This window comes from Pongo abelii, chromosome 1 (genome assembly GCF_028885655.2).
Source record: "Pongo abelii isolate AG06213 chromosome 1, NHGRI_mPonAbe1-v2.0_pri, whole genome shotgun sequence".
NCBI classification, from domain to species: domain Eukaryota; kingdom Metazoa; phylum Chordata; class Mammalia; order Primates; family Hominidae; genus Pongo; species Pongo abelii.
The window spans coordinates 68853593-68868877 of NC_071985.2; the positions used below are offsets into that span (position 1 = coordinate 68853593).

General features: G+C 43.3%; 1 protein-coding gene across 4 annotated transcripts in view; it reads right to left on the reverse strand.

Moving 5' to 3' along the window:
- Positions 1 to 9267: 9267 nt before the first annotated feature.
- Positions 9268 to 15285, reverse strand: part of MR1 (major histocompatibility complex, class I-related) — a 31518-nt gene continuing 25500 nt past the window's right edge. Inside the window, exons 4-7 of one of the 4 annotated variants that reach the window (XM_024245137.3) lie at positions 14968 to 15243; positions 12748 to 12936; positions 11589 to 11693; positions 9268 to 10045 (exon numbers count right to left, since the gene is read on the reverse strand). In XM_024245137.3, the coding sequence (XP_024100905.1) occupies positions 10008 to 10045; positions 11589 to 11693; positions 12748 to 12936; positions 14968 to 15243 (608 nt within the window). In that variant the 3' untranslated portion in view covers positions 9268 to 10007. 4 annotated transcript variants of the gene reach the window in all.

Genomic DNA, 15285 nt, shown 5'->3' on the forward strand with positions numbered 1-15285 from the left:
CTGGGGTCATCAAGCACTCTACAGACTGTGATTTAGTTGTTCTTATGTAGATTTTCCTGCTGGAAGGTGTACTGACCAGCTGAGACAAATATCTGACCCACTCAGCAATTGTGTTTCTCATAGTAAATTAATACATTGGCACTCCACTTTATATATCCATCTGATCACTTTGTGGGGACACTAGACCTGCATATGTGAGGACAAAGACCCCAGACAGTGGTGATCAAAATAAGGTGTGACTGCTCTGTGTGACTCTGGCAGAAAATGATCAGCTGGCCTCCCTAGTGGACAACTGTTCCTCATAGCTACAAGTGCAAAAACATCTTCTCTCAGGCCAAAAAAAGAAGAGGAGAAACCAAGTCATTCCTCAAAAATAAGGAAAGGATCACAACTTGGAAATCATGGGAGTAACAGGAGAGAGGAAAGGAGGACCGGCCCCTGATGGGAGAGCTCAGAAACCCTCGATGGAGTCTTGTTGGATTTTTCACCCTGCTCTTTAAACTGCTTTCTCTCCCTTAAATGTACCACATCAAAAACATCTGCCATTTAAATGTGCCACATCTTGGTCTATATGCACATCAAAAACAAAAACAAAAAAAACAAAAACAGGTAATAAATATAGTGGAGTTAAAAAAAAAAAAAACAGAGTTGAACAGGTTTCTCATCTAGTGTTCTTGATCCAAAATATTCAGTAAAGAAAATTCAAAGCCAAAACATAATTGTGGCAATAGCACAGTTATTTGTCTTTAATGTTTAGATCATGGTATCAAATATTTCATAGGTTATGATTACTGAGCATCTGTACTCAACAACCATGAAGTAATGAAGCAATAACAAGGCTAAAACAATTAAGAAGTAATATAATCTTGAACCATCTATGGTAAAATGAAGGTTGCAGAATTTGAGGTATTATTTACTTATTTTATTTTTATTTTTTTGAGATGGAGTTTCGCTCTTGTTGCCCAGACTGGAGTGCGATGGCACGATCTTGGCTCACTGCAACCTCTGCCTCCTGGGTTCAAGTGATTCTTCTACCTCAGACTCCTGAGTAGCTGGGATTATAGGCATGTGCCACCATCCCCAGCTAATTTTGTATTTTTAGTAGAGACAGGGTTTCTCCATGTTGGTCAGGCTGGTCTCGAACTCCCGACCTCAGGTGATCCGCCCACCTCGGCCTCCCAAAGTGCTGGGATTATAGGCATGAGCCACCATGCCCGGCAGTATTTTTTTTTTAATCATCTCTTTATGTTTCTTTTAATATTATAAAATCCCCCAGGAAGAAACATAAATGCTGCAAGTGCATAACAGAATGTTTTGTCATCACATCCTTGTCCTTGCCTCCTCTTCTTCATCCATTTGGACATATTATGTGTTAGGTGTAGGGCAAGGCCTTGGGAACACAAAGAGGCTTTTTATCTTTTGATGAGCATATCCTGCAGTTGCAGAATCAAAAGGCATTTACATAGATACATTATCACCTGTGTCTATGTAAATATGTACCTTTTCACTTTAAATGCCCATCCAAAAATATATGACATCCTAACTATTCTGATTGTAAGAAGAAACCATTCCAGAAATAAACTTGCCTACATTCTCTTCACAGTGCAACACTGCTTAAAAGATGGCATGGAAATTGCCCATGGCAACTCTAAAAACAAAATAAACACAACTGTGCTTCTACACAACTCAACAGGCACCAGAAAAGAGAGATGTACAGTGGTAGCTTCACATATGGAATTACCTGGGACAGTGGAGCAAGGAGGAAGCCTGGCAGGTGAGCTCTTAGAGGCCTGGCACACTGAGGGTATCTTTCTTTTTTTTTTGGAGACAGAGTCTTGCTCTGTTGCCCAGACTGGAGTGCAGTGGTGTGATCTCAGCTCACTACCACCTCTGCCTTCTAGATTCAAGTGATTCTCCTGCCTTAGCCTCCCAAGTAGCTGGGACTATAGGCACATGCCACCATGCCCGGCTAATTTTTTGTATTTTAGTAGAGACAGGGTTTCACCGTGTTGCCCAGACTGGTCTTGAACTCCTGAGCTCAGGGAATCCGCCTGCCTTGGCCTCCCAAAGTGATAGGATTACAGGCGTGAGCCTGTAATCTCACCCTTTTTGTCTTTTGTGGGAAATTAAGAGAAATAATTATCAGACATATCATCACCTCCAGTGGAACTACAGAGACCTGGACCCAGCTGCACTATTTTAATGTAAAAATAACAGTATGGCCAGGTGCAGTGGCTCACGCCTGTAATCCCAACACTTTGAGAGGCTGAAGGTATCTTTATCTGAGGCTGTAATGATTAAAGCCAAAGGTCAAATGTCACAGTCAAGGTCAAGGGAGAGCAGAGGTCAAACCTGAGGTGCAGGACAAAAGCCACTTGTCAAAGTTCGGGTCACTGAAGTAAGCATTAGGGCTCAGGTGCAGAGTCAAACGGGGTCAGAGAAGTAGGACTGAGGAATGTGTGACTGGCAGCCCCAGGGCAAGTAGCTCCACGTGGCAGGGCAGGAGGTGAGTCAGGTGAGGCCTCAGGGGCTGGGGAGAGTAAGGAACATTAAGGGGATGTTCATCCTCACCACAGGCTTCTATTGATTCCCAGTGCATATGTATGAAGACAGCCTATGCAGGAAGGCAAGTCATGCCCAGCTACCATGAGCCAGCACGGGAAAGGCAGAAATGAGAATTGAGCCCTCTCCTGACACCAAACATACTGTTATTATTATTATTATTATTTTGAGACAGAGTCTCACTCTGTCACCAGGCTAGAGTGCAGTGGCATGATCTCGGCTCACTGCAATCTCTGCCTCCCGGGTTCAAGCAATTCCCCTGCCTCGGCCTCCCGAGTAGCTGGGACTACAGGCACGCAACACCATGCCCAGCTAATTTTTTGTATTTTAGTAGAGACGGGGTTTCACCATGTTGGCCAGGATGGTCTCAATCTCCTGACCTCATGATCTGCCCACCTTGGCCTCTCAAAGTGTTGGGATCACAGGCGTGAGCCACTGCACCTGGCCATACTGTTATTTTTACATTAAAATAGTGCAGCTGGGTCCAGGTCTCTGTAGTTCCACTGGAGGTGATGATATGTCTGATAATTATTTCTCTTAATTTCCCACAAAAGACAAAAAGGGTGAGACTACCTCCACAGAGCCAACCGGGCAGATTACCAAGATTCCAAGCTCCCAGGCAGGGTTGCTGCAAACAGCAGGGGACTTTGGCTTTCTCTCAGGCCAGAAAATGTATAAAAATAATCAGTCCATTCCCAGGCCATTGTAGAAACCTGCCGGCTACTCTCATGGGGTGATCCAATCCTACCTGTAGGGTCATAGTCATGGCACCCATGATATTCAAAGCACTTGTACAATAAATGTTCCCATGAAAGAAGATGAATGAGAAAGGCCATTTTATGAAGTATTGAGGTTCCCTTCACGTGGTGTTCAAGTGGAGGCTGGAGGCTCAAGTCCAAGGCATTGCAGAAGACAGTTCCTGCTCCGGATGAAAAGATTCCTTCCTGCTCTGAGAATCTCCAACTAGTCGCAAATCATCATTGACAAATGGAATGTAGGGAAGTGTTGTGTCATGAGACAAGCTGTATTTAAAGTCAACTGTGGGGAGGCGAGCCAAGATGGCCAAATAGGAACAGCTCCGGTCTACAGCTCCCAGCGTGAGCGACACAGAAGACGGGTGATTTCTGCATTTCCATCTGAGGTACTGGGTTCATCTCACTAGGGAGTGCCAGACAGTGGGCGCAGGACAGTGGGTGCAACGCACCATGTGCGAGCTGAAGCAGGGCGAGGCATTGCCTCACTCGGGAAGTGCAAGGGGTCAGGGAGTTCTCTTTCCTAGTCACAGAAAGGGGTGACAGACGGCACCTGGAAAATTGGGTCACTCCGACCCTAATACTGCGTTTTTCCAATGGGCTTAAAAAACAGCGCACCAGGAGATTATATCCCGCACCTAGCTGGAGGGTCCTATGCCCACGGAGTCTCGCTGATTGCTAGCACAGCAGTCTGAGATCAAACTGCAAGGTGGCAGCGAGGCTGGGGGAGGGGCGCCCGCCATTGCCCAGGCTTGCTTAGATAAACAAAGCAGCCGGGAAGCTCGAACTGGGTGGAGCCCACCACAGCTCAAGGAGGCCTGCCTGCCTCTGTAGGCTCCACCTTTGGGGGCAGGGCACAGACAAACAAAAAGACAGCAGTAACCTTTGCAGACTTAAATGTCGCTGTCTGACAGCTTTGAAGAGAGCAGTGGTTCTCCCAGCACGCAGCTGGAGATCTGAGAACGGGCAGACTGCCTCCTCAAGTGGGTCCCTGACCCCCGACCCCCGAGCAGCCTAACTGGGAGGCACCCCCCAGTAGGGGCAGACTGACACCTCACATGGCCGGGTACTCCTCTGAGACAAAACTTCCAGAGGAACGATCAGACAGCAGCATTCGCGGTACACAAAAATCCGCTGTTCTGCAGCCACCGCTGCTGATACCCAGGCAAACAGGGTCTGGAGTGGACCTCTAGCAAACTCCAACAGACCTGCAGCTGAGGGTCCTGTCTGTTAGAAGGAAAACTAACAAACAGAAAGGACATCCACACCAAAAACCCATCTGTACATCACCATCATCAAAGACCAAAAGTAGATAAAACCACAAAGATGGGGAAAAAACAGAGCAGAAAAACTGGAAACTCTAAAAAGCAGAGCACTTCTCCTCCTCCAAAGGAACGCAGTTCCTCACCAGCAACAGAACAAAGCTGGACGCAGAATGACTTTGACGAGTTGAGAGAAGAAGGCTTCAGACGATCAAACTACTCCAAGCTACAGGAGGAAATTCAAACCAAAGGCAAAGAAGTTAAAAACTTTGAAAAAACTTTAGACGAATGTATAACTAGAATAACCAATACAGAGAAGTGCTTAAAGGAGCTGATGGAGCTGAAAGCCAAGGCTCGAGAAATACGTGAAGAATGCAGAAGCCTCAGGAGCTGATGCGATCAACTGGAAGAAAGGGTATCAGTGATGGAAGATGAAATGAATGAAATGAAGCGAGAAGGGAAGTTTAGAGAAAAAAGAATAAAAAGAAACGAACAAAGCCTCCAAGAAATACAGGACTATGTGAAAAGACCTAATCTACGTCTGATTGGTGTCCCTGAAAGTGACGGGGAGAATGGAACCAAGTTGGAAAACACTCTGCAAGATATTATCCAGGAGAACTTCCCCAGTCTAGCAAGGCAGGCCAACATTCAGATTCAGGAAATACAGAGAACGCCACAAAGATACTCCTCGAGAAAAGCAACTCCAAGACACATAATTGTCAGATTCACCAAAGTTGAAATGAAGGAAAAAATGTTAAGGGCAGCCAGAGAGAAAGGTCGGGTTACCCACAAAAGGAAGCCCATCAGACTAACAGCGGATCTCTCAGCAGAAACTCTACAAGCCAGAAGAGAGTGGGGGCCAATATTCAACATTCTTAAAGAAAAGAATTTTCAACCCAGAATTTCATATCCAGCCAAACTAAGCTGCATAAGTGAAGGAGAAATAAAATACTTTACAGACAAGCAAATGCTGAGAGATTTTGTCACCACTAGGCCTGCCCTAAAAGAGCTCCTGAAGGAAGCACTAAACATGGAAAGGAACAACCGGTACCAGCTGCTGCAAAATCATGCCAAATTGTAAAGACCATCGAGGCTAGGAAGACACTGCATCAACTAACGAGCAAAATAACCAGCTAACATCATAATGACAGGATCAGATTCACACATAACAATATTAACTTTAAATGTAAATGGACTAAATGCTCCAATTAAAAGACACAGACTGGCAAATTGGATGAAGAGTCAAGACCCATCAGTGTGCTGTATTCAGGAAACCCATCTCACGTGCAGAGACACACATGGCTCAAAATAAAAGGATGGAGGAAGATCTACTAAGCAAATGGAAAACAAAAAAAGGCAGGGATTGCAATCCTAGTCTCTGATAAAACAGACTTTAAACCAACAAAGATCAAAAGAGACAAAGAAGGCCATTACATAATGGTAAAGGGATCAATTCAACAAGAAGAGCTAACTATCCTAAATATATATGCACCCAATACAGGAGCACCCAGATTCATAAAGCAAGTCCTGAGTGACCTACAAAGAGACTTAGACTCCCCCACAATAATAATGGGAGACTTTAACACCCCACTGTCAACATAAGACAGATCAACGAGACAGAAAGTTAACAAGGATACCCAGGAATTGAACTCAGCTCTGCACCAAGCAGACCTAATAGACATCTACAGAACTCTCCACCCCAAATCAACAGAATATACATTTTTTTCAGCACCACACCACACCTACTCCAAAATTGACCACATAGTTGGAAGTAAAGCTCTCCTCAGCAAATGTAAAAGAACAGAAATTATAATAAACTGTCTCTCAGACCACAGTGCAGTCAAACTAGAACTCAGGATTAAGAAACTCACTCAAAACTGCTCAACTACATGGAAACTGAACAACCTGCTCCTGAATGACTACTGGGTACATAACGAAATGAAGGCAGAAATAAAGATGTTCTTTGAAACCAATGAGAACAAAGACACAACATACCAGAATCTCTGGGACACATTCAAAGCAGTGTGTACAGGGAAATTTATAGCACTAAATGCCCACAAGAGAAAGCAGGAAAGATCCAAAATTGACACCCTAACATCACAATTAAAAGAACTAGAAAAGCAAGAGCAAACACATTCAAAAGCTAGCAGAAGGCAAGAAATAACTAAAATCAGAGCAGAACTGAAGGAAATAGAGACACAAAAAACCCTTCAAAAAATTAATGAATCCAGGAGCTGGTTTTTTGAAAGGATCAACAAAATTGATAGATTGCTAGCAAGACTAATAAAGAAGAAAAGAGAGAAGAACCAAATAGATGCAATAAAAAATGATAAAGGGGATATCACCACCGATCCCACAGAAATACAAACTACCATCAGAGAATACTACAAACACCTCTACGCAAATAAACTAGAAAATCTAGCAGAAATGGATAAATTCCTCGACACATACACCCTCCCAAGACTAAACCAGGAGGAAGTTGAATCTCTGAATAGACCAATAACAGGATCTGAAATTGTGGCAATAATCAATAGCTTACCAACCAAAAAGAGTCCAGGACCAGATGGATTCACAGCCGAATTCTACCAGAGGTACAAGGAGGAACTGGTACCATTCCTTCTGAAACTATTCCAATCAATAGAAAAAGAGGGAATCCTCCCTAACTCATTTTATGAGGCCAGCATCATCCTGATACCAAAGCCTGGCAGAGACACAACAAAAAAAGAGAATTTTAGACCAATATCCTTGATGAACACTGATGCAAAAATCCTCAATAAAATACTGGCAAACTGAATCCAGCAGCACATCAAAAAGCTTATCCACCATGATCAAGTGGGCTTCACCCCTGGGATGCAAGGCTGGTTCAATATACGCAAATCAATAAATGTAATCCAGCATATAAACAGAACCAAAGACAAAAACCACATGATTATCTCAATAGATGCAGAAAATGCCTTTGACAAAATTCAACAACCCTTCATGCTAAAAACTCTCAATAAATTAGGTATTGATGGGACGTATCTCAAAATAATAAGAGCTATCTATGACAGATCCACAGCCAATATCATACTGAATGGGCAAAAACTGGAAGCATTCCCTTTGAAAACTGGCACAAGACAGGGATGCCCTCTCTCACCACTCCTATTCAACATAGTGTTGGAAGTTCTGGCCAGGGCAATTAGGCAGGAGAAGGAAATAAAGGGTATTCAATTAGGAAAAGAGGAAGTCAAATTGTCCCTGTTTGCAGACGACATGATTGTATATCTAGAAAACCCCATTGTCTCAGCCCAAAATCTCCTTAAGCTGATAAGCAACTTCAGCAAAGTCTCAGGATACAAAATCAATGTGCAAAAATCACAAGCATTCTTATACACCAATAACAGAAAAACAGAGAGCCAAATCATGAGTGAACTCCCATTCACAATTGCTTCAAAGAGAATAAAATACCTAGGAATCCAACTTACAAGGGATGTGAAGGACCTCTTCAAGGAGAACTACAAACCACTGCTCAAGGAAATAAAAGAGGATACAAACAAATGGAAGAACATTCCATGCTCATGGGTAAGAAGAATCAATATTGTGAAAATGGCCATACTGCCCAAGGTAATTTATAGATTCAATGCCATCCCCATCAATTCTTCACAGAATTGGAAAAAACTACTTTAAAGTTCATATGGAACCAAAAAAGAGCCCGCATCGCCAAGTCAATCCTAAGGCAAAAGAACAAAGCCAGAGGCATCACGCTACCTGACTTCAAACTATACTACAAGGCTACAGTAACCAAAACAGCATGGTACTGGTACCAAAACAGAGATATAGATCAATGGAACAGAACAGAGCCCTCAGAAATAACGCCACATATCTACAACTATCTGATCTTTGACAAACTGAGAAAAACAAGCAATGGGGAAAGGATTCCCTATTTAATAAATGGTGTTGGGAAAACTGGCTAGCCATATGTAGAAAGCTGAAACTGGATCCCTTCCTTACACCTTATACAAAAATTAATTCAAGATGGATTAAAGACTTAAACCTTAGACCTAAAACCATAAAAACCCCAGAAGAAAACCTAGGCATTACCATTCAGGACATAGGCATGGGCAAGGACTTCATGTCTAAAACACCAAAAGCAATGGCAACAAAAGCCAAAATTGACAAATGGGATCTAATTAAACTAAAGAGCTTCTGCACAGCAAAAGAAACTACCATCAGAGTGAACAGGCAACCTACAAAATGGGAGAAAATTTTCGCAACCTACTCATCTGACAAAGGGCTAATATCCAGAATCTACAATGAACTCAAACAAATTTACAAGAAAAAAACAACTCCATCAAAAAGTGGGCGAAGGACATGAACAGACACGTCTGAAAAGAAGACATTTATGCAGCCAAAAAACACATGAAAAAATGCTCACCATCACTGGCCATCAGAGAAATGCAAATGAAAACCACAATGAGATACCATCTCACACCAGTTAGAATGGCAATCATTAAAAAGTCAGCAAACAACAGGTGCTGGAGAGGATGTGGAGAAATAGGAACACTTTTACACTGTTGGTGGGACTGTAAACTAGTTCAACCATTGTGGAAGTCAGTGTGGCGATTCCTCAGGGATCTAGAACTAGAAATACCATTTGACCCAGCCATCCCATTACTGGGTATATACCCAAAGGACTATAAATCATGCTGCTATAAAGACACATGCACACGTATGTTTATTGCGGCTCTATTCACAATAGCAAAGACTTGGGACCAACCCAAATGTCCAACAAGGATAGACTGGATTAAGAAAATGTGGCACATATACACCATGGAATACTATGCAGACATAAAAAAGGATGAGTTCATGTCCTTTGTAGGGACATGGATGAAATTGGAAATCATCATTCTCAGTAAACTACTGCAAGGACAAAAAACCAAACACCACATGTTCTCACTCATGGGTGGGAACTGAACAATGAGAACACATGGACACAGGAAGGGGAACATCACACTCTGGGGACTGTTGTGGGGTGGGGGGAGGGGGGAGGGATAGCATTAGGAGATATACCTAATGCTAAATGACGAGTTAATGGGTGCAGCACACCAGCATGGCACATGTATACATATGTAACTAACCTGCACATTGTGCACATGTACCCTAAAACTTGAAGTATAATAATAATAAAAATAAATAAATTTAAAAAAAAATAAAGTCAACTGTGATAAAACAGTCCATCAAAAGAGACTGAAAGCTGACAGTCTTTTTGGAGCCAAAGAACAAAGAACATTTTGTGGCTCCTATGTTGCTGCCATTGATGCTCAATCCCATTACTCTCATGTATGTTGTGGGAGTGGTCAGGAGCTTCAAGCACTAGGCTTGAGTCTGTGGGGGACAGAGGAGAACATGGCTGCTAGAGGAAGGAGAACTGGAAAAGAGGGATCTGCAGTCATCAATCTGGTGTTGGAAGGTAGACGGCTCCATTTTGCTCTGAAAGGAAAGGAGTTTTTAGTCAGATTACAAGAATGTTTCCTCACAGCTCAAAAATAAAGTATGCAGTGTTCAGCAAAATCTGAGAAACAGGCATCGACAGTTTTAGCTTGCTTTGTCAAGATTCTCTTAGTACTTGACAAACTTTAGCTCAAATTTGTAAACTCTATAAGATAAAAAGCAGGAACTCACAGTCTGTATAATTATTGAGAGAGGGATGTCATTGTAAAATAATTTTGTTTGTTTCACTATCATTTATTGGATTAGGAGTAGTGCTGTACTTTATCTATAAAGAAAACATTAACAACCCATTAACTCTCTGAGCTGATTTTCTTTTCTTTTTTTTTTTTTTTTTGAGACGGAGTCTCGCTCTTGTTGTACAGGCTGGAGTGCAATGGAGCGATCTTTGCTCACTGCAACCTCCGCCTCCCAGGTTCAAGCGATTCTCCTGTCTCAGCCTCCTGTGTAGCTGAGATTACAGGCATGTGCCCCCATGACCAGCTGATTTTTTTTTTTTTAAATACTTTCAGTAGAGGCAGGGTTTCACCATGTTGGCCAGGCTGATCTCGAACCCCTGACCTCAAGTGATCTGCCTACCTTGGCCTCCCAAAGTGCTGGGATTACAAATTGTAAGCCACCACGCCCAGCCTCTGAGCTCATTTTCTAGTAAAGGGGTTGGTTTTACTTCGATCTAACAACATGCTTTTGTACAGTTATCACCTGAATTGGAGTTGAGGTCTATGTCTATGAAGGAAAACCAACCTTCTGGTCCACTTTGGGTTCAAAGCATGGTCTCATCAGTACTATCCTGTGATCAATTTGAGCAATTAGTGAAGCCAGAGGCAGGAAATAACCTTACCAGGCTCTACTGTAAGCTCTATGAAAACAGGGATCATGTCTGTCTTGTTCATTGTTATATCCCAGCAACCAGTACAGTGCCTGGAGCACAGTAGGTCATTAATGTATACTTACTGAATGAATTTATGTTATTCCACATTATCAAGAGCCTATATATCTCCTACTTCTCCTCCCCTTTTCCTTACTCTAAGTCCCATTCTCTGAAGGTATCTACACTTACACTTTTAATGTTTTGAATAATGAATTTACAAGGAAAAGGACTTTCATATGCTTGGGATGAAAGAATGGTGGTCAAAATGGGAAAACTGACTGAAGTCTGGAAACAAAGGACACTGCCTCAGAAGTCAATAGTAATTAATAACAAAAAGATGGTTTGGAAAAAGACAAATCAAGATCCCCATATCTTCTCTGACCCAACTTCTAGGGGGACAGTTCCCCTGGACAGATGTTGTACTAGTTTGTTGACGTCAGGCATCACCTATGAAAAGAGACCACTCTCCCTGCAAGCTTTATCCATGCTTTGTGTCCCCTACATGGTGGGAGGGTTGTCCCGGGTCCTTCTGTGATCCCAGCCTGAGAGCCAAGCCATTTCTGAATGGAGGATGGAACAGCAGGTGCAGAAAATAAAACTGGAGAGACGCAGGAGAGTCTGCAGCCCCCTGGATCCCTTCCACGTGCCTCTCACCTCGGGGCCTTCTTCTCCAGACTAGAACACCAACTCCAGCCAGCACAATGACAAAGACAATGGACCCAGAGACAGCTTTCATCACAAGAGGGATAGCTTCTGATTCTGAAAGCAAGCAAATGAGAAAAAAATCCGCAAGTCCCCTTTCCCTTCTGTGTTAACTTTCTGGGACTTTTGTCCCTGTGATCATCAGGAAACCCAACACCATTTTCCTTACTGTTGCTTCTCACTCATCAATCTGACCACTAATGGAATATCTGCTTGTGTTTTCTTGTGTTTAATTTTTTTTGAGACAGCGTCTCACTCTGTCGTCCAGGTGGAAGTGCACTGGTGCCATTATAGCTCACTGCAGCCTCAACCTTCTGGGCTCAAGCGATCCTCCCATCTTAGCCTCCTCAGTAGCTGGGACTACAGGCGCATGCCATCATGCCCAGCTAATTGTTGTGTTTTCTGTAGAGATGAGATCTCAGTATGTTGCCCAGGCTGGTTTTGAACTCCTGGGCTCAAGCAGTTCACTCACCTCGGCCTCCCAAAGTACTGGCATTACAGGAGTGAGCCACTGCACCTGGCTTGTGTTTTTCTGTTTTTTGGTTTTTGGTTTTTTTTGAGAGTCTCGCTCCCTTCGCACAGGCTGGAGTGTAGTGGTGTGATCTCGGCTCACTGCAACCTCCACCTCCCAGGTTCAAGCGATTCTCCTGCCTCAGCCTCCTGAGGAGCTGGGATTACAGGCGTGCGCCACCATGCCTGGCTAATTTTTGTATTTTTAGTAGAGATGGGGTTTCACCATGTTGGCCAGGCTGGTCTCGAACTTCTGACCTCAAGTGATCCACCTGCCTCAGCCTCCCAAAGTGCTGGGATTACAGGCATGAGCCACTGCACCCGTTCGTGTTTAATTTTTAAATTTTTAATTTGTAATGTAGTAAATAGCAATAGATATAACCCACATCAACAAAAGCTCTCTGGGGTCCTCAATAATTTTTTAACAGTATGAACGCGTCCTGGTTCCAAAAAGTGTGAGAACCACTTATTTAAAAGACCCATTCTAAGGCACACTGAGTGAGGCAGTGATCTATCCTCCCCGCCCTGGCAGAGAGCATGGTTTCCTGCTCACCCCTTTCTCCAGGCTCTCTCTCTAGACAGCCACGATCCCCGTCCTTACCCTGGGGGACCTGAAGAACCACGTGGACACCGCAGTGCTCCACATGACAGGAGTAAAGGTTGCTGCTCTGAGGATCAAGCTCAACTGATGCCCACGTCTGATAGGTTCCATCCCCACTGGGAAGAATGTCTCCATAATCCATTTCTTGGACAATTTCTTCCCCGTTTTTCATCCATGTCATGTAAATTTCTGGGGGGTAAAAGCCATGAGCTTTGCAGAAGAGAGTTGTAACCCCTGGAAAAGTTTCTTTGCGATTTACTCTGACCAGTGGGGGCTCTAGGAAGAAGAAGCTACAGTTAAATCAAAGTGCCTTATGTACTGAGCGTACAATATTAGAACTTGGCAACTGGCTTTCCTAATTTTTCTTTATTGCAGGAAACTTCTAAAGCTAAGAATGACCCAGAACTCAGGTTCATCAACAACAAACGTATTTATGTGTACCTTCCATGATGGCAAGGCGCTAGGTAGTGAAGAATGTGGAGTTGGGCCATGCTCCATCCTCTAAGGGGGGAAAGTCATACAGCTTTGACTGTTTGGAAAGTGTGCTGGGGTTGTTTACTAGTAACCTTTGAAATACCTTTATGTGTCAAGGAAAACTGACCCACAAAACATGTAACTGACTGTTCCCTATAAGTAAGTCAGCAATGGACTGGAGATTAGAACTCCTTGTTCTCATTTCTGTGTTTAGTGCACGTAAATAACACAGCCATCCCTACTCAGTTTTGGCTCCGAATTGCCTTGTGTACTTGGGCTGGCATTTTGATGACTGCCATCAGGTACAAACATATGTAGCAGATCATGCCATGGTTGTGCCTTCGAAGAAACTGATATCATAGGAGGGCTCCCGCAGTGACACCAAAGAAGTATCCACATGTGACCTTGCTTCCTCGTGACTACTCTTAATTTTCCATACAGTCCTGTCCTTAATGTTTCTTGCTGAAATTGGGTCAAACAGCCATACTGAGACCAAAGGCACTATCTGGGGGGACTGCTTCCTGCTCATCTCTGACTTGCCTCCTGACCCCCACCTTATCATCAGCCAACCCAATACGGAGAAGAGCCTTCACTCCAACAATGCTTTCCTTGTCTCTTTACCGAGGCATGATATTTGGTAGTAGAAAAAGGCTTTCCAACATTAAAAGTAAAATAAATGCTACTAGGAGGGACTGTGCTTTTTGATAGGGCCTGTAAGAAATTAATCCAAGATCCTTTTCTAGGAATGTGTTTTTTCTTTTTTTTTTCTTTTTGTTTTTTTAGGAGTGTGTTTTGACCAAAAGGTTGAAAATCCATTAGGACACTGAATGTAGATAGAGGCCTGGAGAGGGGAGCTTCCCATACTCTTCCCACACACGTTGTATCTAGGAGTTTCCTGTAGCATCATACAGGCATGATTAATTTTGAATAACAAGATCATACATGAAAAGTTCTGTATGAACTAAAAGTTGACCAACTGAATCATATCTTTAAGTTATAAGAGGAGCTCCTTGCTGAAAGGAATCTTATCATTGATACTTTTTTTTTTTTAAATAGGGTCTTGCTGTGTGACCCAGGCTGATCATGATCATGGCTCACTGCAGCCTTGACCTTCCAGGCTCAAGAGATCCTCCCACCTCAGCCTCCTGAGTATCTGGGACTACAGTCATGTGCCACCATGCTCAGCTAATTTTTTTTTTTTTTAATAGAGACAGGGTCTCACAATGTTACCCAGGCCAGTCTTAAACTCCTGGCCTCAAGCAATCCTCCTGCCTCAGCCTCCCAAAGTGCTAGGATTACAGGCATGAGCCACCATGCCCAACCTCATTAATCCTTTAGTAAAGCAGAGACCTTCTGTTTGTCTTGGTAAATCCAGATTTTTACTCCTACTGGTAGTGTGTGAGCCCTTTGTTAACTAAACAGTTTGTAAGAATTGCTCTATCTCCCAAAGAGTTTCCCAGCTTATCACTGACAGAATGGAAGAATTTGCCTCAATAGATCCCCAAAAACAAGGTGCCCTTGGAGGTACTCCACTCTGTCAAGACAAGGGGAACCACCAAATCTTGTCAAGATGCCACTCAAAAGTAACCAGAGAAAGTTCTCGTGGGGGCTCTAGCCATGAGATCACAATAGGCCAACTAAAGAGATGGCTTTCAGGATACAGTGGATATAACCTAGATTAAAAGAGTTACGTATAAAAACATTTGTTCAGGCAATGTGGGAATGAGGCCTTCTCTTTCTCTTTACCTGTTCTTTGTAGGGTGTCTTTCCCATATTCCAGGAATCTCTTTAGCCAGGCAATACATTCTTCTTCCAGCCAATTCTTTTGATATTGCAACTCATGCTGATTGGCCTCCCATGCCCGCTTGATGGTGTGAGCCACATTATCTACAGCCAGCCAGGAGAGGGTGTCTTTATTGAAGATCAGGAAATCCTGCCCGTCATATGCATACTGCAGAAATCCTGTGGTGCTTCCATCCTCCAGCAGCTCACAGCCAATCATTCTCTGGTAAGTGTGAGACCCTGGAACACACACGCAAGCCCAGAGGGGTCCACACAGGGACA